General features: G+C 37.8%; 1 protein-coding gene across 2 annotated transcripts in view; it reads right to left on the bottom strand.

The window, feature by feature from the left end:
* CPE (carboxypeptidase E) overlaps nucleotides 1-25596 on the bottom strand; it is a 46704-nt gene that overhangs the window by 1358 nt on the left and 19750 nt on the right. Inside the window, exons 1-8 of one of the 2 annotated variants that reach the window (XM_046940565.1) lie at nucleotides 23055-23367; nucleotides 13443-13639; nucleotides 11297-11464; nucleotides 10666-10783; nucleotides 9441-9623; nucleotides 5360-5499; nucleotides 3380-3479; nucleotides 470-588 (exon numbers count right to left, since the gene is read on the bottom strand). In XM_046940565.1, coding sequence (XP_046796521.1) covers nucleotides 470-588; nucleotides 3380-3479; nucleotides 5360-5499; nucleotides 9441-9623; nucleotides 10666-10783; nucleotides 11297-11464; nucleotides 13443-13639; nucleotides 23055-23271 — 1242 coding nt within the window. In that variant the 5' untranslated portion in view covers nucleotides 23272-23367. Of the gene's footprint in view, nucleotides 1-469; nucleotides 589-3379; nucleotides 3480-5359; nucleotides 5500-9440; nucleotides 9624-10665; nucleotides 10784-11296; nucleotides 11465-13442; nucleotides 13640-23054; nucleotides 23368-25596 lie in introns of those variants that run through there. The other variant, XM_420392.8, reaches the window with a different exon arrangement.

The following is a 25596-nucleotide window of genomic DNA, read 5'->3' as shown; positions in this document are numbered from 1 at the left end:
GCTCCATCACTGTCTTTCTGCACAAAGCTGAAGACAGTTTTTAACCTGTGCAGGTAGTCACTTGACAATCTAGACTAAAAAGACAAATGAAAATCTCAAGATTGCTTACTCTTTATGCCACACTACTTAGAGATATGCTGTGATCGTCTGATTTTCTAGCCATATAGCTACTAATAAGAAAGAACAAATATCTCAACATCACCCTTCTCTGTGCCATCTCATTTCAAGTGAGACCATAAAGAAAATAAATGAGTTTAAATTAGACTGTTTTCAGTGGATTACACAGCAAGTATCAGAAAAGCAGATTTCCAGACTGTCTTCTAAAATAGTATAAAATCAGAAATATTCTGAAAAATAATCTCTAGGATAGGCTACACATACATCAGAAAGGAGAAAAAAAGTTTGCTGTTTTGTTGTGTTTGTTTCAATATAATAGATGCTAAACAGACATACTAAACAGATCACTTACCACAACAGCAGGACTAAAGGGCACAGCTACTTTTTTAGTTATTGCTAGATAACCTGGTGCTGAGGCTGTGAGTTTGTAGTTTCCAGGCACAAGCAGTCTCCAGTAATCACCATCCTTGGCTGCAGAGAAGATGGAAGAAATAAAATCAAATAAATATGCATAAAACTAATTACATAGCCAAGGAACAGGGACTGTCTATCTTGTCAGCAACTGCTGTGCTCCTGTCAGCCTTCCTTTAGCTGTCTGAAAGAAATCTTCTGTAAAGACTGTATGAATATATCACCACAGATTTTCTTCTTTTCAGGTTAACACAACAAGCATTTTAACTCTGAAGTTGTGCTGTATCCTCCAAGAAAGACTTTGCCTTCTGAAGCTGAAAGCTCTCAGCACACTGAAGAAAAGGGCAATTTGGGACATTATCCCAGTTTAGAAGTGCTCCTCCAGCCAATGTACAGCCTGTTTCAAGCATCTGAGTTCACCTGCAGTGCAATGTAGATTATTAATGTCCTTCCCTCAATATTCTGGAAATTCAAATTGAAATCGATCTTATTCTCCCCAGATTCAAATAAATAGAACCACTTTTCTCAAGCTATAGTGTAGAGAAAGCTATAAATGATCATGCCCTGGAATATTCCATGTCTACTGTCTCTGAAAGTATCTAATCATAAAATCAAAATCATAGAATCATAGAATCACTCAGGTTGGAAAAGACCTTAAAGATCATCGAGTCCAACCACAACCTAACCATACCACCCTACCTCTAACAACCCCCTCTAAATCATGTCCCTGAGCACCACATCCAAACAGTTTTTAATCATTTCAATATTCAGGCAACATCTAGGGCTTTTTTCCTTCCGTTTAACTGAACAAAGAAATGAAAGTTTAATCCACTAAGGTCAAAGAAAGGCTCCTACTGCACTGACTATTACTACAGACTATTTTTATTTTATTTTTTTTTACTTTTTTTTTTCCTAGAGAAATAAAATATGTGATTCTCCTCTCTGGAAATGACCCTCTGGCATTTCCACAAAGAATCTGATCCACTCTGAGCAAGGAGTGGCCAATCATCTGATCTGTCAAAAGATAATGTTGTGAATTTCTGCCTCCACACGGAACTTCAGGAAGCATTACAATGCTAGTAAAGTCCAGTTAAGCAGTACCATTCAAAGCACATATCCATGCTCAGGGAAATATTATTTAAATGCCTTTAATTTAATCTCTCCCTACAACTTCCTTAAAGGAGGTTGTGGTGAGGGGAAGGTTGGCCTCTTCGCCCACATCATAATGACTGGATGAGAGGGAACGGCCTCAAGTTGCACCAGGGGAGGTTCAGGTTGGACACTAGGAAAAACATCTTCTCCAAAAGAGCAGTGAGGCACTGGAATGGGTTGCCCAGGAAAGTGGTTGAGTCACCCATCCTGGACGTGTTCAAGAAATGTTTAGATGGTGTACATGACATGGTTAAGTGGGAAATATTGCTGGTAGGTGGACAGTTGGACTGGATGATGTTGGAGGTCTTTCCCAACCTTAATGATTCAGTGATTCTAATTTGCACAGTAAAAAAATGTTAGCAGTCATTCACACTATCCCCAGACTTTTTTCTTTACAAAATAAAAAGAAAAAAAATACAGAGCAACAGTAATGATCCATTCTACTTTCTGGCAATGAAACAAAGATGATTTTTAAGTCATGAACAAAGGAGCAGGAGAAGAATTTAAAATCAAAACAAAACCAACAACAACAAGATCTATCCTTCTTTTTGAATGTGCTCAAATTTAAGTACTTATTCTCCTCACTATTTTGACAATATACAACTTCTCAGTGAGTACAGACATAATGATGTGATTCATGACAATCTTTTTTGTACCATAGAAGTGTGAGTGTATGCTTTCATACTCCACAATATATTTTTGCACAGTTTAATCCTTCGTTTAATCCCTAAAAAATATTCTCAGCCTTTACATTTTTTCACTTTCCTACACACTGTGAAAGAAGGTGACTAACGTTATTATGGGCTGCTCTCCTGTTTAGCAGAAGTGCTGCCCTCTTGAAGGTGATGTGAGAACACAGCAGAGCTAGCTGAGTGTCTGCCAATCCTGTATCATGGTATTCTGTACCTCTGTAAGAGTACAGTAAGACATATAAATGGGAAAATGACCATAATGTAAAATGCCAATGCTTTATTATGTATGATCTTATCTTTTTTTTTTTTTTTTGACAAAAACAAAAGTTTTAAAAACTTGTCATTTAGAATAAGAAAGCATAGTCAACAGGGAAGGCTGCAAGTCAACACTGTGAAAATTACCTTTGAACTCACTCCTTGAATAAAGCACAACACTAGCCAAAAGCTGACCCCATTTTCCGTGAACACCAACATGACACTTTTCTCTTTCAACTGCCCTTCTTAAATAAATAAATAAATAAAAACAAATCTGTGAACAGCAGAGAGAATGTATCTTCACAGGTAAAATCTACAGAAACTGAAAATCTGCCAAGAATTTACATATGATGACGTATAATCACATTATATTATAACTTTTGGACTGCAATTTAGCCTTTCAGCTCAAAACAGCACTGCCAACAGAACTTTAAATTCTGGCAGATTTGTGAAGCGCCACCACAAATCAGAAGACAAAATAAGCATGAATAACCAACAGCCATCAGTAGCACTTCACACCAGAGATCCATTAAGCCTCAGCAACTGTTTTTCATCTCCACTGACAGCAATATACTAGTGGAATATTCATGACATCCTGAAGGCAAGGAGTTTCCTGAGGCACAACATGTTTTCCTAGGTTCAAAACTGTCGTACCTTTAGGCATCAGCTAATAAGATCTGAAATGGCTCCAGCCTGCAAAGGAAAAGATGTGGCAGTATATTCCAAGACTTGTCTTGAGGCACAACACTCACCTGATGTAATGTCATGGCTTATCCCCTCCACAGAAATTGTAGCATTTGCTATTGGATTGCCCTGAAGATCTTTAACAAAACCCTTCACTCCTCGGTGAATCTAAAGTAATAGAAGGCAGAAGCAAATACAAAATCATTTAATAGTTCCTAAGAGAAGTAATTTTCATCAGTATATTGATATATATCATATAGATATATCTAAGGATGCATGTTGTGGATCCACATGCTGAAAAACATCAAGGATAATTCTTAATATTTATATATATATATATATATGCCATTAATAGTTCTTTATTTTTTCTCTATGTAGTAATTATTAAACATCAAGGTAAAATAATTCAGCTGATAGTTATTCTAATTCTTCCACATTATGAAAACATTTTTCAGAAACACACATCAAATCACAAAACATAAACACTGACTTGAAAGCATTGGTGACTGGGAATTAATAAATGTGCTGAAAATTTTTCAAAGACAGGCTGAAAATAAAATTTTAAAAATATAAGTTTCACCAACTATAAGAATTTAGGGCAAACAATGGATCTAAGTGTTTATAAGTCAAACACTAGCAAGGTTAAATGTGGGCACTTGGGCTCTTTCCCAGAATGCCCAGGGCTTTGGGCTGGGATCACTTGGAGTCACAGCACTCTCCACTGAGCTGCAAAAGAGCTACAATGGATCAGGTCCTTTTCCCGTCTTGCCTCATAGGCAACATGCTCCAGGCTGCAGCACAGCATCCCACTGAGCTTTTGGAATCTCCAGCCAAAAACCTTCTCCGTTCAGTTTCAATGACTGAATCAGATTCCCTCATGTCTTTAAAATCGAAGGAGGAATAGCAGTGGCACTAATGTTTAAGGTTAACACTTGAGAAGAGGGACCAAGATTCACCATCACTTCTCACTTCGACCCCAGAAAACACCAGGATTATCTGAACTGTCTGTTCCTTGTGAAATTAAAGCACTGATGTGACTACAGTATGTGAGGAGACCAGATTGGCTGAGAATAGCAGAAAGTACACATTTGCACTGTTCTGGCAATCACGAGGGAGCTGGAACATTGGGCTGGTCTTGTTACCCTGTAAGATGCCAGGCAGATCATCTGAACTTCAGAGATAAACCCAGCAGCTCCAGAGGAGCTAGAGAAGTTGACAGATCAATCTCTTACATATTAGTAATTAGGAAGATGCAGTGACAACATAGTTTTAAATCACAGAAAGAAAATTAACCCATGCACCCAAGGAGCTGAGCAATATCTAGATAGCTGAGACGTGGATCCCATAATAAATTCCAGCCCACATACTACTTACAAAACTATTTAACTCAAGCATTTCAAATGATGAAGTATTTCATATTTCTAGCTACGTAAAGTGGTTCTGTAAAAATAAATTCTTGAAGAAATGAACATATTACTTGATCAGCTCTGCCAACAAAGTGTGTTTCTGATTTCATAATCTCAAGTGTGCAGCCATTAACGACAATGGATAAGTTTGTGATCTTTAAGTACAATATCCAGATTTCAGGAATTTGAAACTGCCACAGTTTGGCAGATATGCTCCCTGATGTTATACTGAGCTGTCACCTACAGCCCAACCTGGTCATCCAGGCTCCTTGCACAGTCATTCATCCCATCTCCTGTACACACACAATTTTATCTGCAGAGGGCAATTCATCTCTTTGTGCACATATCAGTGCTGGTGGGATGGATTTATACTCTGGAAATGTGTATTAGTAATCATTCAGTAGGCCAACTTAAGTATCTGTAAAAACTGTGATGGATTCTGTATTTTTTTCTATTCTTCTTTTTTTTTTTAACATAATTCCTTACATTCAGAAATATCACACAGGATTATCACCTCAGAGACATATAAGAATTATGTACCGATCAGATTAATATGAGAATCAAAGTAGATGTTCGCTCAGTACAAAGTTCAGAAGTTTCATATACAATAACTAGAGCTTTGCCATTCTTTTTTTTTCTTACCTGCTCAATGTAATTGATGAGGGAGTTCTTGTTGTCCTCCCAATAGCCCTTCAGAGTTTCTTCAGGTGGGAATTTTTCACAGCTAAGCTCCACTGTGATTTCAAAGCAGTTGCTGCTGAGGTAATTGAAATCCTGCATTCCTACAAAGCCAGAAAAGAGTTATGGATGGATTTTGCATTGTTCCAAAGTAATTGGAGCAAAGAGGAACATGTGAGATACTGAACATATTAAGAAAATAATAGCTATAAATACAATTGGTACAATTCTATCTAATCAGCTTAGTTCTGAATTGAATGACGTTACAACAGAGAAACTAACAAAACACTTAATCCTCCAAAACACTTCCCCCCAGGGAAAGTTTAGAAAAGATTTGACAATGACGTTGCACCTTATCTGCATGCTCCTATCTGACACGTGCTTTTCAGTTGCTGGCATAAAAATAACTTTTTTTTCCTGACTGGGAACTTAAAATCATTTCCAATTACGTCCCAAATGTTTCCTGATGAAAGGAAAAGGTGATCATCTTGTAATCCAAAAAGAATGACAATTAACTGTAGAGCAACTGAAACATGATAAAATGACTTTGAAAGAAAGACTGATAAATACTGGTCAAAAACATAATAAATTTCCTGAAAACGTAGTATTTCATCTCAGTAACATTTTACTTGAAATAGCATCTGTTTTCTGAAGAATATTCTGAGTTTGGTTAAGCTTTTGTACACAGATTCCAAATACATATGATTTTCCACAAGGGAAAGAAAAAAAAAAAAAAAAAAAAAAGACATCCTACTAATTTTTTCTATGTATAGTATTTTTTCCAAAGAGAGAACACGATGCCTTTGAAAGGGAAACACCGTACAGATTTCAATTAATTAAGAGAAACCTCATTATTAATGTAGCTTTAACCATATGAATTTAAAAATATATACAATAGCATCATCAACAGGTGTAAAAACCTGGTCAGAATGACATATTCTTTTGCATTTCTGAGCCACTCCTCTCTCTGCAATGGGAATATTGGCTATTGCAAATCAGTCAACAGATAACCAAGACAGTTCCAGCTTTGTAAGTGGATCAAGAGCTGGAGAGGGAATGTGTCTGTCCTTAGGAAGGTTACAAGCACATTCTTTGCAGATGCTGATAACAACTAAGCTCTTGCTTTCCCAATCTAGATAGCTAGCAGAGTCAGTGGGCTCTCAAATGGAAGGCTGAAAAGAGAAAGGTTACCAAGCATTTTGAGCATCTCCATAGATGCTCAAAGGATTTACAAGTAGCTACTTCATTCAGCCCTGTCTTGATCCACATGAGCTATGTAGGAGACCTCATGTGATCTCTTTAGTAAAGCACTGGCGCTGTGCACAGCAATGTCCAGAGAGCCGATGTCATATGCAAAAGAGAACACCGAAGGCAGTGAACAGATTGAGTCACGCAGGATTTTGCCAACACATATGGATGAAGAGTCTATTTTCTGCCAATCAGGCAATAGACTTTTAACTACTGATAGGAACAGGGACTGTTCAGACTCATTAAAAAAAAAAAAAAAAGGAAAAAAAAGTTTTCTATTTAGCTGGCTGAAAAATGAGGACACAGAAGGCAAGAGGTCCTCCTGGGAGGGACAGCTCTGATATCCCACCACACAGAACATGCGATGGATCATCCACCTGTACACAGCAAGAGAGGCAGCAGAGTCATGAGTCACCCTGACAGCAGTGCTGACTGCCAGGCAACTGTTCCAGACAGCAGATAATGCTGTTTTTCTTGATTCTTGCATTTCTTCTACAAGAAAGAAAGAAATCATGAAAAGAATCACATGGTGCCAAAGAGCACAACATAATTTTACTGTGACGCCAACAACCCTTGAACACTGCTGCTCCAATACTTGGGAATTTTCTCCCTCTCCACCTCCCAAGGCAAGGTGGCACCACGGATGCCCTAGCATCCTAAGGACAGAATTAAGAATGAACATAGTTCTGGTTTTGTGCAAAACAGTCATACCTCATAGTTTGTTTCCTGGCTCTTGGCCTGGTCTCCTGAAAAAAGTTCTGCCTGCACCACTGATATACAGGTGATGACCTGAATCTCTGGCATAGAAAATGGCTTAAAGATAATCTGGATTTGAACTATGGCCTACTACATCCGCAGACTGCTTGCACTGCACTCTTTACCTACCCGTTCAGTATGGTAATTAAGTGCAACACCCAATAAATCAATACATTTCTAAAGATTTATTCAACCCTGCAGCGACTTTGATACCACTGCCCAAGCTTCTAACTGCCCTATTCTCATTGTTATGCACCCAGGATATATCAGAGGTATCCACATAATCACATTCCTAAAGTCTCTCATTTTAACAAAAAAAAATGTGGAGCATGGTGCACCATTGGCATCCAGGCATCAGAATTACCTACACTTTGAATTTAAAGCTGTTTCTGAAAGTTGGTTGAACTTCCACACGTGTAAAGCCAGTAACCTCCAGCAAGAAAGGATAGAGCCTTGTACACAAAATGGAGAACATGTGCTTATAAAATCCCTAAGAAATGTTCCTTAGTATTGCTTTCAAAGCTGATAGCACGAAAGGTAATTGAAGTTAGGTGTGAATGAACAGAGTGCCGAGAGTGACTTAAGATTATCTGAAAACAGAAAGACGCTTCAACATACGAGCACAGCAGTGGAAGCTGCATTGAAATGCTATTTTCATAATGACACTAGGATCTGATTAGATTCTGGTGACACTGTAATGACAGAGCAAGCAGAATATATGCGTATGGCTAGTTAGTAATTCATTACTATCTGCTCCTCTCATTTATATTTCCAAATAGGTATTCCACACAAAAAGCACATTAAAAAAAACATTATTGGTGTTGAAAAGCTATGCACTCAATAGCAAAGGAAATTCCAAAATTATTAAATCATTAATTACAAGGTGATGGAATGAAGACCAGCATTAAAAAAACCTTTTTATGTACAAGGTTTTTTTTTTTTGCTTGTGGCCTGATGTGGCCTTTTCCTACAGGAGTACAAATTGCTTTTCAATAGCTTATACCACTGCTAACTTTGAGCATACTACCATATGGATAGCAAAATGTCACCAATACAACAGATGTCTTCACTGTCATTTTCTGTCTCCTGACCAGTCTGGTCAGTTTAGCCTTCCAGACTAAAGGAATAAAATTCCAATAAAATTTTAACTTGAACTAAGTAATGTTTAGTCATTTTCCTTAGCCCTACATGTAGAAAGAACTGTTTTCGTTGAACTCCTTTTGTGTTTTTTTTTTGTTGTTGCTTTTCTTCTAAGTCACTCTGTTGCTCTTATTAGCATGAGGGTTTCGGTCAACAGTCACAGCTTGCCAGCTGACTCTTACACTTGGAAAAAAAACAACAACAAAAAACAAATTCATGCTGTATGCTCCACAGTTATCTCCACTGTCATTTCTCCATTTTTTGTTAGTTGCATCATATTAAGATCATCGATTCTGGTTAGAACTAGGATTCCATTATCTTGCTTTTGTACAAATATATGAAAAAAAAAAAAAAAAAAAAAGGTCTCTCTTGGGCAATTTTCAGTCTAATTTAAAATAAGATCCAAAAGAAGGAATTAATTCAAGCTTTTCAACAAGTTTTTCCAATGGAAAAGTGTTTCTTTGCCATGTGCAATTCAGTCAGAATGAAAGCAGTGCATCAAAACAATGGAAAGATAGCATTTTCCTAAGGAAAAAAAAAAAAGGCTAGAAGTTAAATACGTCCACATTTTCATAGCTAATATTAAATATTTCACCAAGTTATTTTTGGACTGAACTGAAACAATTATATTAAATTAAACAGCTAAATCTTTCAATATTTTGTTCTTTTTTATTTTTTTTTCCAAATCACGTAAACTCTGTTTTATCAAATCAAAGTCTGTGGAAACCTTCACACAAAGGGAAAATTTTGCTTTTCAACGATATTCAGAAATGCCAAAATTTTACCCCAGTCTCTGGTGCTGCTGTGGGACCAGAGCAGTGATATTCCAGTCTGAGGGAATGAGTTTCCAGAGTGAAAACTCAAGCCTGAAAGAACCACCTGAATCAGCCACGGGTCTCACCTCCTGGGACACTGTACCATGCACCTCCATTGGTCGTTCCATCCACAAAGCTGCTGTCATCGTCATTTTTACGACATGGTGGTCTGTTTGGATCAGACATGGCGGGGTTTAAAGAAGAGTAACTGCGAGCCAGGCTTTGAAAAATAGCATCATCAGGGCAGGAGCTGTATTCATGAGCACTGCCTGGGGAGAAAAGAAGGTCCAGGAACAAAAATTATCAAAAACACAGTCATACAGGCTGGGGTCAAACCTGAGGTTACCCACACTGTACATCAGGATGGTTCTTGGAAATTCTCTGTATGCCAGTAAGTGTTCTATAGCAGTATCAACTAACACTGTTTTATTTGAATCACACTAACATTTCTCCAGTCCTTAATCAATTAATAACAGGCTGCTCTGTTATTAAGATGAGTATTTATATCAGCCTTAATATTTATTAAAATATTCATTTCAACATGCACCAAAAAATCTAAGGCATTCTAGGCTTTTGATTTCTTTTTAAGAAAACAGAACATGGAAAAACATTTCTACCTAAGAAGTTTTACAGCCTGGTATTCCAAGAATTTGCAATTAAACTATTGGAGGGTAGACTGAAGAAAGTCAGTCACCAACAATATCATCACATCACAACCATTTCAGCGATGTGTACAACCTATAGTGGCAGAAACAACTGTGTGCTAAATGGTAACTTCTCTGCCTCAAAATGACCCTTGTTTTTATATGACCAATACTGATGAAGTGGAAACAATAGTTGCTGTTTTTATTAGCATAATATTGCTCTCAGAAAACCTCTTTGTAAAGGTGCAAATAGAGAAATCTTAGATCATACAGACAGTCTAGACACACCTCTCTAGCTTCACTTAGCAGGGTACAAATGGCCCCAGCTAATTTAAGACCTCGGATGCCTTTATTAAATGAGGGATCATGATTCCCTCAGGCATTACGTCACCTTTGTGATGTAACTAGCAAAACAAGATACCTGTCTTCAAAACTTGACAACATGGTCATACAGTGGCTAGTTTTAAACATGTTATTAGTTAATTAATAATAATTAACGAGTAATAAGTCATTACTGTTGTGCTATGATGTTTACAAAGTAGATCGCAGGTAGCATTGATGTAAGCGTATAATAACATAATACAGAGCACTAAATAATATTTATAATAATAAACACGGGGGAAAAAAAGTAAAGAATAAGTATTTCTATCTTCTCATATCTACATACCACTCCGAGTCTCATCATAAGGGTAATTTGCAACAAGGTCTCCTCCATGAAGATTGGCAGAGAGCACAAAGGGAATATCCATAATCCAGTGAATGACACCTTTCGTTTCAGGAGCAAGCTTTAAAAAAAACAGCATTACCAGCAGTTAAAAATTGATTATTCAGTGCAGGGACTCAGTTACTTGCATATACTTCGCTTAGTTATTATCAAATATGTTGTGAAATCATTTAAACGAAGAGAGCTGGATTAGTCTTTTATATCAGAACTTGGGTAGATTCATATCAGCCTTAAATCTGGTGTAAATTAGATCAGAATGAGGAAACAGATAAGGCTATCTCAGTATTTTTTTCATCATATTATGATTATATCTAATCTACAACTAAAATATAATAATTCAAAGTATAAGTTGGTTGGACATAGTCCAGTTCTCCACATTGAAAGTAAAATTACTTCATTTCACAATTTGAATCTGAAGATAGAAAATGGCCATTAAGGCCATCAGATGAATAAAAAAAAAAGAAAAAAGAATCACAAAGACTGCACACACAGCTCCAAGAGTTGGCTGTATATCTGCTTACGCAAAATGGAAGAGAGAGGCATGCAAGCAACTTGCTCTACAGCCTCTGCTTACCTTGGGATTCTGGTCCACAGCCTTCTTCATGTTTTTCAGGAGGTGATTGTTTGGGCCACCTTCCTTCTCATTAACATAGACTATCCTATCCAGATCAGGGAAATTTCGGTTTAGATCTATCCCCTGGGCATTACTTCGACCAACAAACCAGTCTTTAAGTTCACCAGGCTAAATGAGGGAAAGAAACAGAAAGAGAAGGGAGCTTGCCAGATTCAGGAGCTTAGGTATCAGCTCTTATATAAGTATATTTACCAATGTAAATTCACATCATGCTCTTACCTCTCCCATTCTCAAGAGTAAGAATGGAGCACATGGAAGTAAAAGCTAAAATAACACAAACTGTCTCAGAGGAGGGAATCACTCCCATCATAACAAGTCTGGACTAAAGACATGCAAAATTACCATCTGATTTTCCAGTGCCCATCTAGTTTGTGCTTGTTGAGTCTTCCCTCAGGACCTGACTTTTCCCCATTTTCCCTCATGCCTCACGTGCATGCTTTTGACTTACAGACCTCATTTCTAAGAGCCTCTGAGCAGCTGCGAGTGTATCCACCAGCTGCAAGGCACATTTGTACTTCCTTCGTAGTTCTAAATGGCTTCAGGACAAAGAAGGACATTAATCTTTATTTCTCTTGAGAATTTTATTTTTGTGGTAACTGCCAGTTTCATCTGCTACAATGGTGGCACAAACAAAGATGCAGAGAAAAGTTCTGCAGAATCTTTCAGCTGCTCCTTCACATGAGATGTGATTTTGCCTTAAGGAAATGCTTTCAGCATGCATAGTTTTCCTCAGCTTGTCTCTCTAAGCTTTCAATGCCCTGTGAAATAAATTTTGGTAGATTTTTGGTTTTAGTCTTGGGATATATTAAATGTAGCATCACACACTGTGTGTAAAGATGCTGCTAAATCAGAACTAGAAGCACTAAAAGAAACTGCACTGCAAATCACTGGTAATTTTAAAACAAGCCTTGTAAAAGCAAATGTACTTTGGCTAAAAAGTTTCGAATTATCTTATTACTGAATCTCTACAGAGTGAGATTTCAATCAAGTGAAATACTGCACCAATTTGAGGACAACTCCTGCTTCACTACCACTAGAGGGAGACATCCTCTTGGACATGGGTTAAAAGGTCTCAGGTTTTTAAAAGCCCTCCTAACAGGCTGTTGACTGAGGAGCTTAATAGAGTATAACTTACATAACCATCAATAAATAGTCACATTAAAAGATTCTATATTTATATATTTAAATATATAGAGAAATCAATATGACTTGTAGAACAAGAAAATTGTAGTTTTTCTTTAGAATAATAATACACACTACAAACACGACGTAACAGTATCCTATTTGTCCTCTATTTGCTAACCATGCACTAATACTCTTTACTGAGTCTTCACCTGAAACTAAATACTAAATTTTCTTGACTAATAGCACTTAGCTTAACCTAAGTACCTTATGCCTAAAATGTAGATTGAGTTGTTTTTATTAAAAACATGGCTCACAAAGTTTCCTTGTTTTGAGATCAAGAACAGATAGATGCAAATAATTCACATAAATGCATTTACATTAGAATATTCTTAGAGGAAACATCAACTTTTTTCCTTTCTAATACTCTGGAAACATGTTTTCCTGTAAGTTACCTGTTCAGGAAGCAGTTTGGTCAACAAACTCAGATGAAAGAATAAGCATGAATCATAAACATCATTACATTTTAAAATGAAGAATACTCATTTGAAACAGAGATGGCTACCCATGGAAAGCCTGAGCATATCTTCTTTGTTAAAGAGAAGCCTACCGTACTATTAGAAAACAAATTATGCTGTACCATTCAGTGATCCCCACAGAGATAATGTACTTATAAAATAAATTAAGGTGCCATTTTGATCCTCAGGTTGACACAGAATCACAGAATCACTTGAGTAGAAAGGGACTGTTAAAGACCATCTAGTGCAACTCACCTGCAATGAACAGGGACACCTACAGCTACATCAGGTGCTCAGAGTCCTGTCCATCATGACTTTGAAAGCCTCCAGGGACAGGGTATCCCTGGACAACCTGTGCCACTGCCTCACCACCCTTAGGGAAAGAAACTTTTTCCTTAAAACCAGTCTAGAATACATAGATAGATAGATACTGTAGCTTTACAAACCTGTGATGCTGCCTTCTCAAAGCCATCCGGATTCAAAGACGGCATGATATGGATACGTGTGCTATGGATCAGGTTGATAATAGTTTCATTGCCTTTCTGGTATTCATTACACAAGTACTGAGCCAAGAAGATGAGCAGCTCCCTTCCAACAGCTTCATTCCCATGCATATTCCCAACATATTTAAATTCTGGCTCTCCTGCAAGAGAAAGAACAACGAAGAAAATGTCTTAGAGTAGCACAAAACACCCAGGCATGGACTACATCACAGTACACCAGAAACAACTCTACTGCTGTGACTACATTTTGCCACAGCATCCCCAAGAAGCTACAAGCCTCTTTTAGAAAAGCAGATTTAGATATTTTTTTTTCCCTAAACTCTGGCTAAACAAATAGTAATTTACATTTGGTTGTCCACCAGTGGCAGAGAAAGAATACCAGAGGACAATACACTATTTCAAAATAAATGCTAATCATAGCCATTAACACCGCTATTGTTGAGATATAATGCAATTGATGCATCAGTAACATAAAAAGGTGTCCTAGTTTTTAAATATACAAACTGACACTAGCAGAGCTTCTTATCTTTAATGTTCTCACCAAGATTACATTAAGCTTATCCCACTACACGCGCATCAAACTGCAATTCTTCTTCCAAAATAATGCCAACAAACAGCTGCTGATCCTAGTGATCTGAAAAATCCAAAGCAGTTGCTTCAGATATTCAGCTCAGACTTTATAAAGGAAATGCAATGACCTAATTCATGGATCTTTCTTGCTGAACCTTCCAAAAAACATTCCATATATGCATCTATTGTACGAACCATAAATTCTCATGAATCACATACATTATTGTTTTATATATTGTTTTATATTTTGAACATATACAAGAATGTTTAATCATATATTTAATATTGGCTTTAATATATAATGTATATTTTTATGTATTCACTTATCTGTGCATGCTCATATACAAGTTTATGTGTACAAATATATATTTGTAAGTTCAGTACCTACATAAACATTCCAACATTCCCAAGTTGCACCCTCACGATCCTAGATAAAGAACACAATGGAGAGGTCTAAGGTCTCACAGAGCTATAAAGGATTTACCTTTTGAAGGACCAGATCTTGGGCCCTAACTCCAGAGATATTTTAGTATAAATGTAAATATCTGAAGGGGTAACCAGCAGTGAGAGGAAGAGGGTCCCCCTATACTCTGCCGTTGTGAGGCACCATCTGGAATTCTGCATTCAGGTCTGGGGCTCCCCTTACAAGAGGGATTTGGAGCTGCTGCAAGTGGGAGCAGAGGAAGGCAACAAAGATGATTAAAGGTCTGGAGCTCTTCTACGGAGATAGGTTGAGGGAGTTGAGCTTGCCTAGTTTAGAAAAGTGAAGGCTCTTGGGAGACCTCGTTGCAACTTTCCAGTACTTGAAGGGAACTTACAATCAGGAGACAGATCAATTCTTTACACGGCCTGGAAGTGACAGAACAAAGCTAAATGGCCTTAAACTAAGAGGGAAGAATTAGGTTAGGTGTTAGGAAGAAATTCTTCACTCAGAGGGTGGTGAGGCCCTGCCCCGTGACTGGTGGCACTCAAGGCCAGGTTTGAATGGGATCCTGAGCAGCCTGAGCTGGTGGATGGCAACCCTGGCCATAGCAAGGAGTTAGAAGTAGATGATCTTTAAGGTCCCCTCCAACCTAAGTCATTCTATGATTCTATGATTGCCTCATTATTAGCCGGAAGGACATGCTGGCTTTTCTCATTATTTTCCATTTTAGAGTTCACCTGTTAGCACAGCTTGAATCAAACCTTCTGCTGACAATATGCTTCAAATAGTCTCAATAAGCCCTGTGAAAGCCTTTAGCACTATCACAGTGGCAAATTCAAGGCAAGAAGCATTACACAAACAAGGCCTAAATAATTGCTAATCAAGCACACAGCTGTATCTGCTTATGACTCTTCAGTCTGTGCTTGTTAACCTTAATCCACTGATAAGGTCCTAGCAGAGCACTATTAATTCCAGGACTTCTTTTATTCCAGCTAAGGTAGATAGTACATATTATTTCCTCATGTCTTTTGTCAGTTAGGTTAAAAAACACTTCAGTTCCAACGAAACAGCATCATTTTACCTGATGTGCACAACTCCATTACTGTGACTAAAACCCTCCATTTCCTCTTTTGGCATTGAGTTCTTATTTACTGTTTCTTCCTATCTGTTAATACCAGGGAATACAAGAGGTCTAATCATCGAGAGTAATCAGGCCATGCACTCAGCCCAACCCTATTAAATCAGATGGATACTATTTAATAAAATGTGCAGCAGTGCATATCACAAATTCTCATAATTATAACACTCATGCATATGTATATTGCCATATAGCTTATGGAAAAAAAATTGTTTTGCAATCTAAGACACAAAAGCTTGTTACCATGGTAAACACGAACACAGCCACACTTGGCATTTGTGGTTTACCCAACAACACCAGTATGGAAGCCTGAAGGAGAGCTCACTTCTCCTGACTCCCGGCATATGCATTATTCACTTGCCTTTCTCTTCCACCTGAATTTTACATAAGTGGTTGAAATGAACGAATAGAAACAAAGGTTTTCCATACAGTATTGCTTTCCCACCCCAATCAAAGAATTGCTAACGGTGTTTATCAACATTTTTGAAAACAAGTACAGTCGAAAGTGAACCCAGAAAAAAGCCTCACCAACTAGTATCTTCAGCAGCAATGGAAAATCTCACATGGGCATAAAAAGCTGAAAGGAGTTGCGAAAGAGGTAGAGAGAGTCAATGGAATTACAGAAAGTCTTTGCTATGAAAAGTGATTGAAGATAGCTGGCTGGAGGAATAGCTGCTCTTCCCATTAATCTCTTCTAAGCCATTTAATACAGACCTTAATCACCCTTTATAGGATTCCACAAATGTAATTGCCTCACAGAATTCTTATATGTTTAATGAAAGGACTCTGGAAATCTCAACTGGATTGTGAACTTTTTTAAAGTTTCTCCAAACGAGCAGAAATGCTCTCCTTCCATGGCAGATAATTGGAGGTAGCTTTTAGGAAAAAGAGGTATGAAAAAATAATTTTTAAAAATCTCATTTATTTGACACCCACACATGCAAGAAAGTAAAATTATTTTAGAGGGTTTCCATGTTCCAAGATATGATAAACACGAAGGAATGCATCTGTTGCATGAATATTTAAAATTTTTACTTAGCACTATTAGCTTTCTGACAGCATCTTTATAAAAGACAATCTCTCATTCACAGTAACCGTGACAGGTTTTGTGTAAGGATGGGAAGATGACGTTTATAAACACTTACATATAAACTCAGCCCAGATAAAGAAGTCTGTGATAACAAATGAATGGGTGGATAACTACTAACATCTTTGGGGCAAGTCATAAGAAATTAAATGCAGCAATCAAGTGCATACATATCTCAGTGTCTCTCATGACACCTACGCCAGCGCATCATTAAGGCTTTTAGAAAGCTTTTACAACCCTCTTAGACTGACTGCATGGTACATTACAACCTGATAAATGTTTGAGGAAAGAGTATTTTGAAATGTCAGGCCTTTCTGGTACCTAACAGACACTGTGAAATGTCACTATTCGCTTCTGCAGTTACAGTCAGCTGTCTTCTGCAACTTCCTAGGAACAGAAGAAATGTTGTTAATATTGGAAAGGTTGTCTAATTAAAGGTGGCCAACCACTGTCATTTTTAGGTCAATCTGTATTTGTAAAGATAGTAATCTTCTAGGACACAGGAACAAAAAGTTTAGCAATTACTATGTAGGTCACTCTGAAAGTAATGCCTCCTATAATTTCCATGGAAACCACAGAAGATACAAATAGCACAATAACCCTATTTGATAGAGCACATTCTCCACTACAAAATACTCTGTTTCAACATAGTCATCACCTTTAGCTCTGCATTTTCATCGGTGATGAACAAGAGCCTGCATGCTGAGCTCATGAATATCTGTACCAGCAGAGGTGACCCACTGCTGCTATCTCTGCTGCTGAAACACACCACCCACTGCCTCACTGTGCTCACATCTACTCTTTGGTCTCCATCAATGTTCAGCAAGCATCAGTGAATGTCAGTAGGTGCATTTTCTTCCATATGGAGGAATTCAACAACACATCTTTGTTTCTTTTGCACCTCTACGTCGAAAATTATTTTGTCAGACTGCCCTTCTGCTGCTATCTGTCACACATCAAAAACATCTGCCTCTGATATCGTGGGCCGACAGTAAAATAGGAGGCATTATTTTTGGAGTATCTCTTGCATATTTATTGTGAGGCAAGGTAAAGTCATTGAACTAGTCAGACTCCAATGTCAAGTAGTTAACCTCAAAACATAAAGTAGTCTACTCATAGAATCGCAAGCCATATGGAAGGAAAAACTGACTACTGGAAATTTCAGGTCCTTAATGAACTGTTTTGCAAATGAGCATCAAACATCCTTGAAGACTTATTTCTAAAGGAAAAGCAGGTAATGTTCCTGAAATAACAGACTTAGTGTTCTTGATTACAGTTGCTTGTCATTTTTAATACAGCAACCAGTAAATTCTTCATGTAGACAAACAGTATGGAAAATCTCAGAACTCCTGCTGGCAAAAAATTCATTTATCTAAAGGTGATCAAGGAATTTCCTATGCTCCACATTTTTGTTAGTAGTTCAAAGAGAAATAAGTTCTCTGAAGGGCAACTACAAGGAAAATTAGGGATTGTAACAAGTTGCTTCTTTGAACATAAAAACTGCAAGAAGAAAAGAAAATAAATGAAGATGAGATGTAAGAGTGAAAGAATCAGAAAATTTAGATCTCTGTCATTATGATAACTAGGCACTTCCAATCTACCTGAACAGCATTTCACTAGAAACACTGATCCCTATGACATGTGAAAATGAACAGCACTGGAAGATAGAAAAGTAGGCGGTATTACTTTCTACATCCTTATATAGGCCTTAGGATGATGTTTTCTAAGTAGTAGTGTTGGTTTAACACTGCTGAAAGACAAACTTCTGGGAGTTTCACAGCTGGTTTACAGGAAAGCATAAACAGGTCAACACCAATGGCTTTTAAAAATTCCAACATCTACTATTCCTGCCATTAGCTACTGCAAAATACACCGGGAACAAAACAATAAGAAAAGATATTCATGGAACTTTTTGCAAGTTCTTGCTTTAAAAAAATGTATGTATTTTTCACAGCCATAACTCAAGACTAGTCTCAAGCTGCTTCTGGAAATCTCTGCAACTGTTTGAGCACTATGTATTCTGTATATTAGGTATGGAAGGGAAATTCTCCAGACATTACCTCATGCTGAAGCTGGTTATTTCCAACATAAGGGTTTTGCGTGACTAGATGCTTTCCTCGTGCTTCCAACAGCCCACTCTCCCTGCTGTCACTACAGGACGTGGAACAGCCACCCACAAGCAGCGGGCGCAGCTTTTGCTCTGCTTCTGCAGACCCCATCACAGCTCCCTCCTGGTGCATTCCTCTGCCATGTTTATGCTGTAGTTGCACAGCACAGCATTAACTCAGGTACATCTGTGGTAAAGCCCATGTGATGCAGCATAGAGTAGAATAAGAATAAGGCTTTCTACCTAATACTTGTTTGCATGGTACTGTGTAATAGAATTGATGATTATTCTTAAAATCATAACTAATTAAACTTACTTGCTGAATCAAAATCCTTTATTTAATAAGAAATCCTAAAATATAACACACACAAAGCCCTGATTTTGTATAAATGAGTTAAATGACACTCTTAAATTCAAAAATATTGGAAGTTCAAAAGTAGCAAACACACATCTATACATACAGCCAGATTCACCAGACTGGTTTTGCATTACACTGCATTTTACATGCTCTTGGATAAACAAACAGGTCTTTGCATTTATCAGATTCACTGCTTCATTGTGATAGCAGGTACGGTTAGCTCAGCATCAAATATGAGCTTCATAAGAAAACTAAAAATGAAATGGACAGTCCTAAGCCATCCCTACCAGTTACTGGCTGAGTATAGGATATGTTCGTTGGTCTCACTGCTAGGGAAAAAAAAAAAAAAAAAAAAAAAGAAAGAAAGAAAAAAAAAAGAAGCACAAAACAAAACAGGCCCCAGAGCATTTCCTGAAGGATGCTGGCAGCACAGGGATGACACAAACAATCCTCCGCCTATGATGCTGGTTGTGGGATGCAACACTTTCAGTTCAACTCTCTACTGTGCTCAGTAAAAAGAGTGAACTCCACTTAAAATAACATGTGACCATGCAAATTTTCATTTCAAAGACTTTCCCTGTAACCCTCTAGTTTTAGTTGGCATGTACTACAAAGATACTTTTTTAATCCATCAACACATCACCAAAATAGATCTTTTAATGAAGAGAAGGTTAATATGTAATTCAGGTACGTACTTATGACAGCTCCTCACCAAGCTCATTTGACAAGCTTTCTTCTGCAAACTACAGCATCAGCTTTTTCACTTCAGCCACAGAAGTTGTTGCCAATCATCGTGGCACTTCAAAAGGACAGAGCTCATCTATCCACTCCATTGTTTTTGTAGGCAATAAGTACATGGGAAATTTCGAAGCTAAACTAGTTCAAATGGCTGCTGCCAGCAGGAGACATGTTTGGAAATTCGCAATCTACTTTTCCTCATCCTGATTTTCTGAAGAGATAAAATAAAAGATAGAAATAGCCCATTTATATCCAGATCTCAGGCTCTAAAGTCAAAGAGGAAGGCAGAAATGCTGGGCAAAAAGGAGAGGAGAGGAGAGGAGAGGAGAGGAGAGGAGAGGAGAGGAGAGGAGAGGAGAGGAGAGGAGAGGAGAGGAGAGGAGAGGAGAGGAGAGGAGAGGAGAGGAGAGGAGAGGAGAGGAGAGGAGAGGAGAGGAGAGGAGAGGAACAACAGCAGTTCTTCTTTACTGGAAACAAATAAAGGCAAATTCACTGGAAAGACAAACAGATCGACATGCAGCTAGTAGCAAACCCCTTCTACCTGCCTTAGACTTTCTCCTTTAATCTCAAGGAAGCTTTCTAAGGCATCATAGTGGCACTTGTTACTCCACTGAGGCTGCACACACTGGACAGATCTTTCTTACAGGTGATTCAAACATAACTATTCCACCACCATACTATCACAAAGTGACAAAGTGTGAAAAAACTGTAGGTTGCAGATTTGTGATTCAGATAGATGATGCTGAAGTCGGTCATCAGTAACAGATGGAGAGGGATAAGATGTCCCCATAAATATTCATCTGTCACAAGTCCCTTGTGTAGACAACATGTTATAAAGTGAGAGTAGCTTTTGCACTGACTTATTTATTTAGTTTCCCATGTCTAGATGAGCTCTGATATTCACCAACATTTGTTTCATGACTACAGAATCACAGAATGGCTTAGGTTGGATGGGACCTTGAAGTCCACCCAGCTCCAACTCTCTGCCACGGCCAGTGCTGCCACCCACCAGACTGGGCTGCTTAGGGCCCCATCCAATCTGGTCTTGAATGCCTCCAAGAATGGAGCACCCATGCTTCCCTGGGCAGAGAGTGAGGGAGTCTTTACTGGCCAGGGAGTTTAAAGAAAGAGTTATGAAGTGGCCTTTTAAAATAAATTGCACTAATAAAGAAATAGTCAAACAGCAAAAGCTAATCATGTTGTTACCTTGTCTCTTTGTGGAAAAAAAAAAAAAAGAAGAAAAGAAAAATTGACTTGCGATGACTAAGAGAGGACACTATTTACGTCAGAGCAGAAATGACCTGAAATATACCGGTATCCTTAGAAACCAATGAAAAAAAAATAAGCTGCTTCTTTTAGCCCTAATATTACATCAGCATGATGCTTTTGCTATAGAAGATTTAAGAAAAACAGAACTTGAGTATTTTAGAAGGTAGGGTTGGTTGGTCTGGTTTTGCTGTATAGGGTTACAAAGTGTATGAATCCTTGATTAAGAAGCATCTTAGTGCATCTGTTCTACTGATGCAGAGGGTGATCAAGACTGATATTCCAACAATACATCTACAAGCACTGCACTCTTGGAGTCAAAATTTTTCAATGGAATGTGAAATTATACTTCAAACTGGTATTGTACCATAATGACTTGTTCATATCCACGTTAGGTAGAAAAACAGACTTGGAGGGGGGTTTTCACACCCACATATGTTTGAAATATAGATACCCTTTAGAAAATACCCCCCTGTCATGACCCCCTGTGTCAAAAGAAGGGTGATGATTCCTTATGGCAATACAAGGATTGGAGACTAAATTGGTGCAAAGGCAATTGGTGCAAATATAATCAAGCTTGGTGCATAATGGGAAGAAATGAATCATAAAATAGCTCGTTGACTCAAGAATAATTCCCACAATTATATCTACTGTGCCTCCAATATACCAGGCATGTGAAAGCACAATGATCAGCAGGATTAGAAACTAAGTAGCTCTTCCTATAACTGCCTAATTATTATTTCCTCTGTGCAATACAGAGAGCTACAGCAAATCCATCTCCTGTGGTCTCTTTCATCCCTCTTGAAACTTTCCTTTTCTTCAGTGTCACTAGTTGTACACCAGACAAGCTCTCCTTCTACATGAGCAAACATCACATTAGCAACAATGTGCATGCTAACTTCTGGAAAATGCCTTCACTAGTAAGAGTCCAAAGGACTTCCGTTCCTGGTGTCTGGCTTCAGTTTTAGTGTATTCACCATGATTCCTATATTTTTTAAAGGCATAATAAAACACCAAGAGATGAAATATTTTGTCATACTTCGGACTGATATTGAAGGGCTGGAAGTAAAAGGACAATTGTGCCCCATCTTCCAGATTTGCAGCATTTTGTTTCCATTTTATGTAGGTGTAAAATGTTAGAGAGGCATATAATGAAAAAGAAGATGAACTCTAGCTGAGTTCTTTATAGGCTGGCTTCGTGCATTTTGTGCTTTTATCAACAAATATTCAATATTCTGAGATGGTGGAAATGACTTCTCTTATGCATAGCATAATTCCTAATGGCTTGAGAGAGCTCATAAAGAAGCTAACTAGCCATCTTACAGAGGAGAGCATAACATAGCCAAAAGGCATCTCCTAAGAAGCTCTACAGCAATATTTTCATTTTGAGGCTTCAGGCATTTGTTTTTTCACAGAAAATGAAAAAAAATCCCACGGAAAGAAGACACTGTAATTTTAATAGGAAGTGAAGTTTTTATTGAAAAGCTACTTTAAAGCAAAATTGTTTTATGCTCTATTGTTATGACTTTCTAATAGCTCTAGGAGGCACAGAAAATGTGAAAACAACACTTAGATGTTTGAATATGTGGAGAAGAGGCAGTATGAAGCCTAAGAGCTTGAGCCATCTCTTTTAAATACCAGTCTTTTTTTCACTCCTCTGGAAAGAACTGTACAGAAAGAATGAGCAGGGAGAATAAAAATAACACTTCTGAATGGAAAAAAGCAAACAGAAAATGCTAGATCACAAAAGAAATGTAGACCCCCTCAAACGCTCTGATAAAATAATCCCTGTACACCAAACAAGAGCATAACAATTTGCTGCCCAAACCACTTCTGCACAATTAGGAGAATGCTGCAAAATTCCTACCTGGAAATGAGGATGTAAAGGCTGTGTAAGCTTGGCAACAAATCCACAGAGATACAGGAAATACAGACACGTGTGAACTGCATGAGCAGACCTCACCTTCACTGGTGAGACACATCCGGAGTGCTGAGTCCCCATGCAAGAGAGGCATGGGCATACTGGACAGAGGCCAATGAAGTGCCAAGAAAGCAAAGGGGAAACAGTGCTGGATAGTGTGCATGGAAAATTCTTTCCCCACTCAGTATACGAACACTATTTAACCTGCATTTGTGAGAGGTGTACATATGCCCAGATACACACACAAACATCCACTGAGAAACTGGAGCACCAAAGAGGTCATCCCTAGGTCATGAAAATATTTTTCATGTTTCTGTTCACTTACATGCTAGATATAAAGTACACTTCTAATTTTAACTAAAGAAATTGCATTTGCAGATATTCAAAATCATATGAAAAGACAGATTTGGCAGTGTTCTCAAACAAAATCAAAACCACATGATTTCAAGACAGAAAGAAACTGAACCATTTAGTAAGCAATCCAGTATTCCCAATCTCTATTTATGCCTTCACTTTACAATTCAGTGGTTCATTTTTTTTAATCAAACCATGTGAAAGAAAAGCCTTTCTTATCATAAGACTGTAATTTGTGCTTTAACATACAAGCTCAAAGTTGCATGAACTGTTTCCTAAAATATGAGCTATCCTTGCCTTTTTTTCTATTTCTTTTTTATATGCACTTTTACTTAACTTTCTCTTTCATCCTGGCTTTAACTTTTATGATCACAGCATGAGGACTGCCAAAAGCATGTTTCAGTATATTTTTTCCAGCTGTCTGCTAAGCAATAAAGAAAAAAAATAGTTACACAACATAAAATATTCTTCAAAAATGTGTTTGGATTATAGGAACACAAATGTGAAGGCAGCAAGACTGAAGATTATCACACTGTCCATTAAAGATTGCATTTAATGAAAAGCAACACATTTGGGGAAGAGCAGCCAGCACATAACTTCACCCAAGACATGCTGTTAACCCAGCAGGTAGAAAGAATACTTTTTGATTTTCTTCTCCCCAAAATATCCCAGAGATATTTGACCTGGCATGGCTCTTTTTCTTCTTTCTTTCATAAAGGCTTCTGTATCTATAAAACAAGAACATTCTCCTCTTTAACTTTGCTAGTAGCAAAATCTATCCTTGAAAAAACATTGAAAGTTCAGTTTTATCATCTTTTCATTTCAAACTTGAAGCAGTAAAGTACATTAAACATAAGCACAGCATCTTAAGAGGGATCAGTCTGGAGCTTCAAGTGAAGCACAAGTCCAGGAGTTTGCCAGGTGAGGCCTTAGAGTCGGATGCAAAAGCAACACTGAGGATGCATCTCTCCCAGGAAGGCAAAATGCTGGAGCTGTTCAGAAGAGAAGGCTCTGGGACTCTTCAAAAGGGGGATGAGTGATAGGACAAGGGATAACAGCTTTAAAGTAAAAGAGAGGAGATATAAATATGTAATCTAAAGAAGAAATTCTGCACTACGAGGGTGGTGAGGCACTGGTGAGGCTCTAGTTGCCCAGAGAAACTGTAGATGATTCTTCCCTGGAGGTGTTCAAGGACAGGCTGGATGAGGCCCTGGGCAACACAGCCTAGTGGACCAACTCCTTATTTCTGAAAAACTTATTTCTGGATTCAATTTTTCCATATTTGGTTTATGTCAAAATTTAACTTGTGGGGATTTTTTTGTTTTGGTTTGGATTTTTTTCAAAGAAAAAGCTTTTCACCTATTTACAAATTACCTGTGAATTAAAAAATATATATATATGGTTCCCAGTAACACAACAGTTTAAGACACGTTCATTTCACTTGTGTAATTCAGAAAGCAAATTAATTTTTCTTGTTGAAATTCTTCAGGTGGCTTGTTCTCAGCAAGGCCTTCTCTTTGAACTAGATATAAAGTAACAGAATTACAAAAGCTTGAAAAGACCTTCCAGAAGGCAAAATGAGATTAAGAATTACGATTCTGTCTCAAAATTTACAGAAAAAGGTACATAGAAAATACCACTGCAAGGCTCATTGTTGCAGTGGGGTGTAGACATCTAGCAATCAGCTTTGCAGATGCATATCTGGTAATCAACAGCACAGATGCACAGTGATGTTAGCACAAATAAATTACAACATCTTGATGTTCCTTCTTTCACTTAAAAGGTGAGATGGAAAGTAAAACTATTAAAAACTAGTAAAACTACTAAAACTACTATTACTATATGAAGTCAACTCTCCAATGTTAAGAGAATAACGCTTTTCTTCTGCCTCAGAAGACAAAGCAGCCCTTAGTGATATGGCAGTACTGAGAATAAATTTGCAGTAGTCATTGCTGCTCTGGAAACATTAGTCTACTAGCATAAGCGCGGGGAAGCAACTGCCTCAAAACCCAGCCTTGCTAATAAAATATTTTGCATTGGGAACAATGCTGTCATTACTAAAAAAAAAAACAGTATTGAGAGAATACTGTTTTTCATGAAAGGTATGAATTTCCTGACTAGGAACTGCCCCCAG

This window comes from Gallus gallus, chromosome 4 (assembly GCF_016699485.2).
Source record: "Gallus gallus isolate bGalGal1 chromosome 4, bGalGal1.mat.broiler.GRCg7b, whole genome shotgun sequence".
NCBI lineage: Eukaryota > Metazoa > Chordata > Aves > Galliformes > Phasianidae > Gallus > Gallus gallus.
The sequence above is the reverse complement of the archived record's forward strand: the minus strand, read 5'-3'. Positions and strand labels throughout refer to the sequence as shown.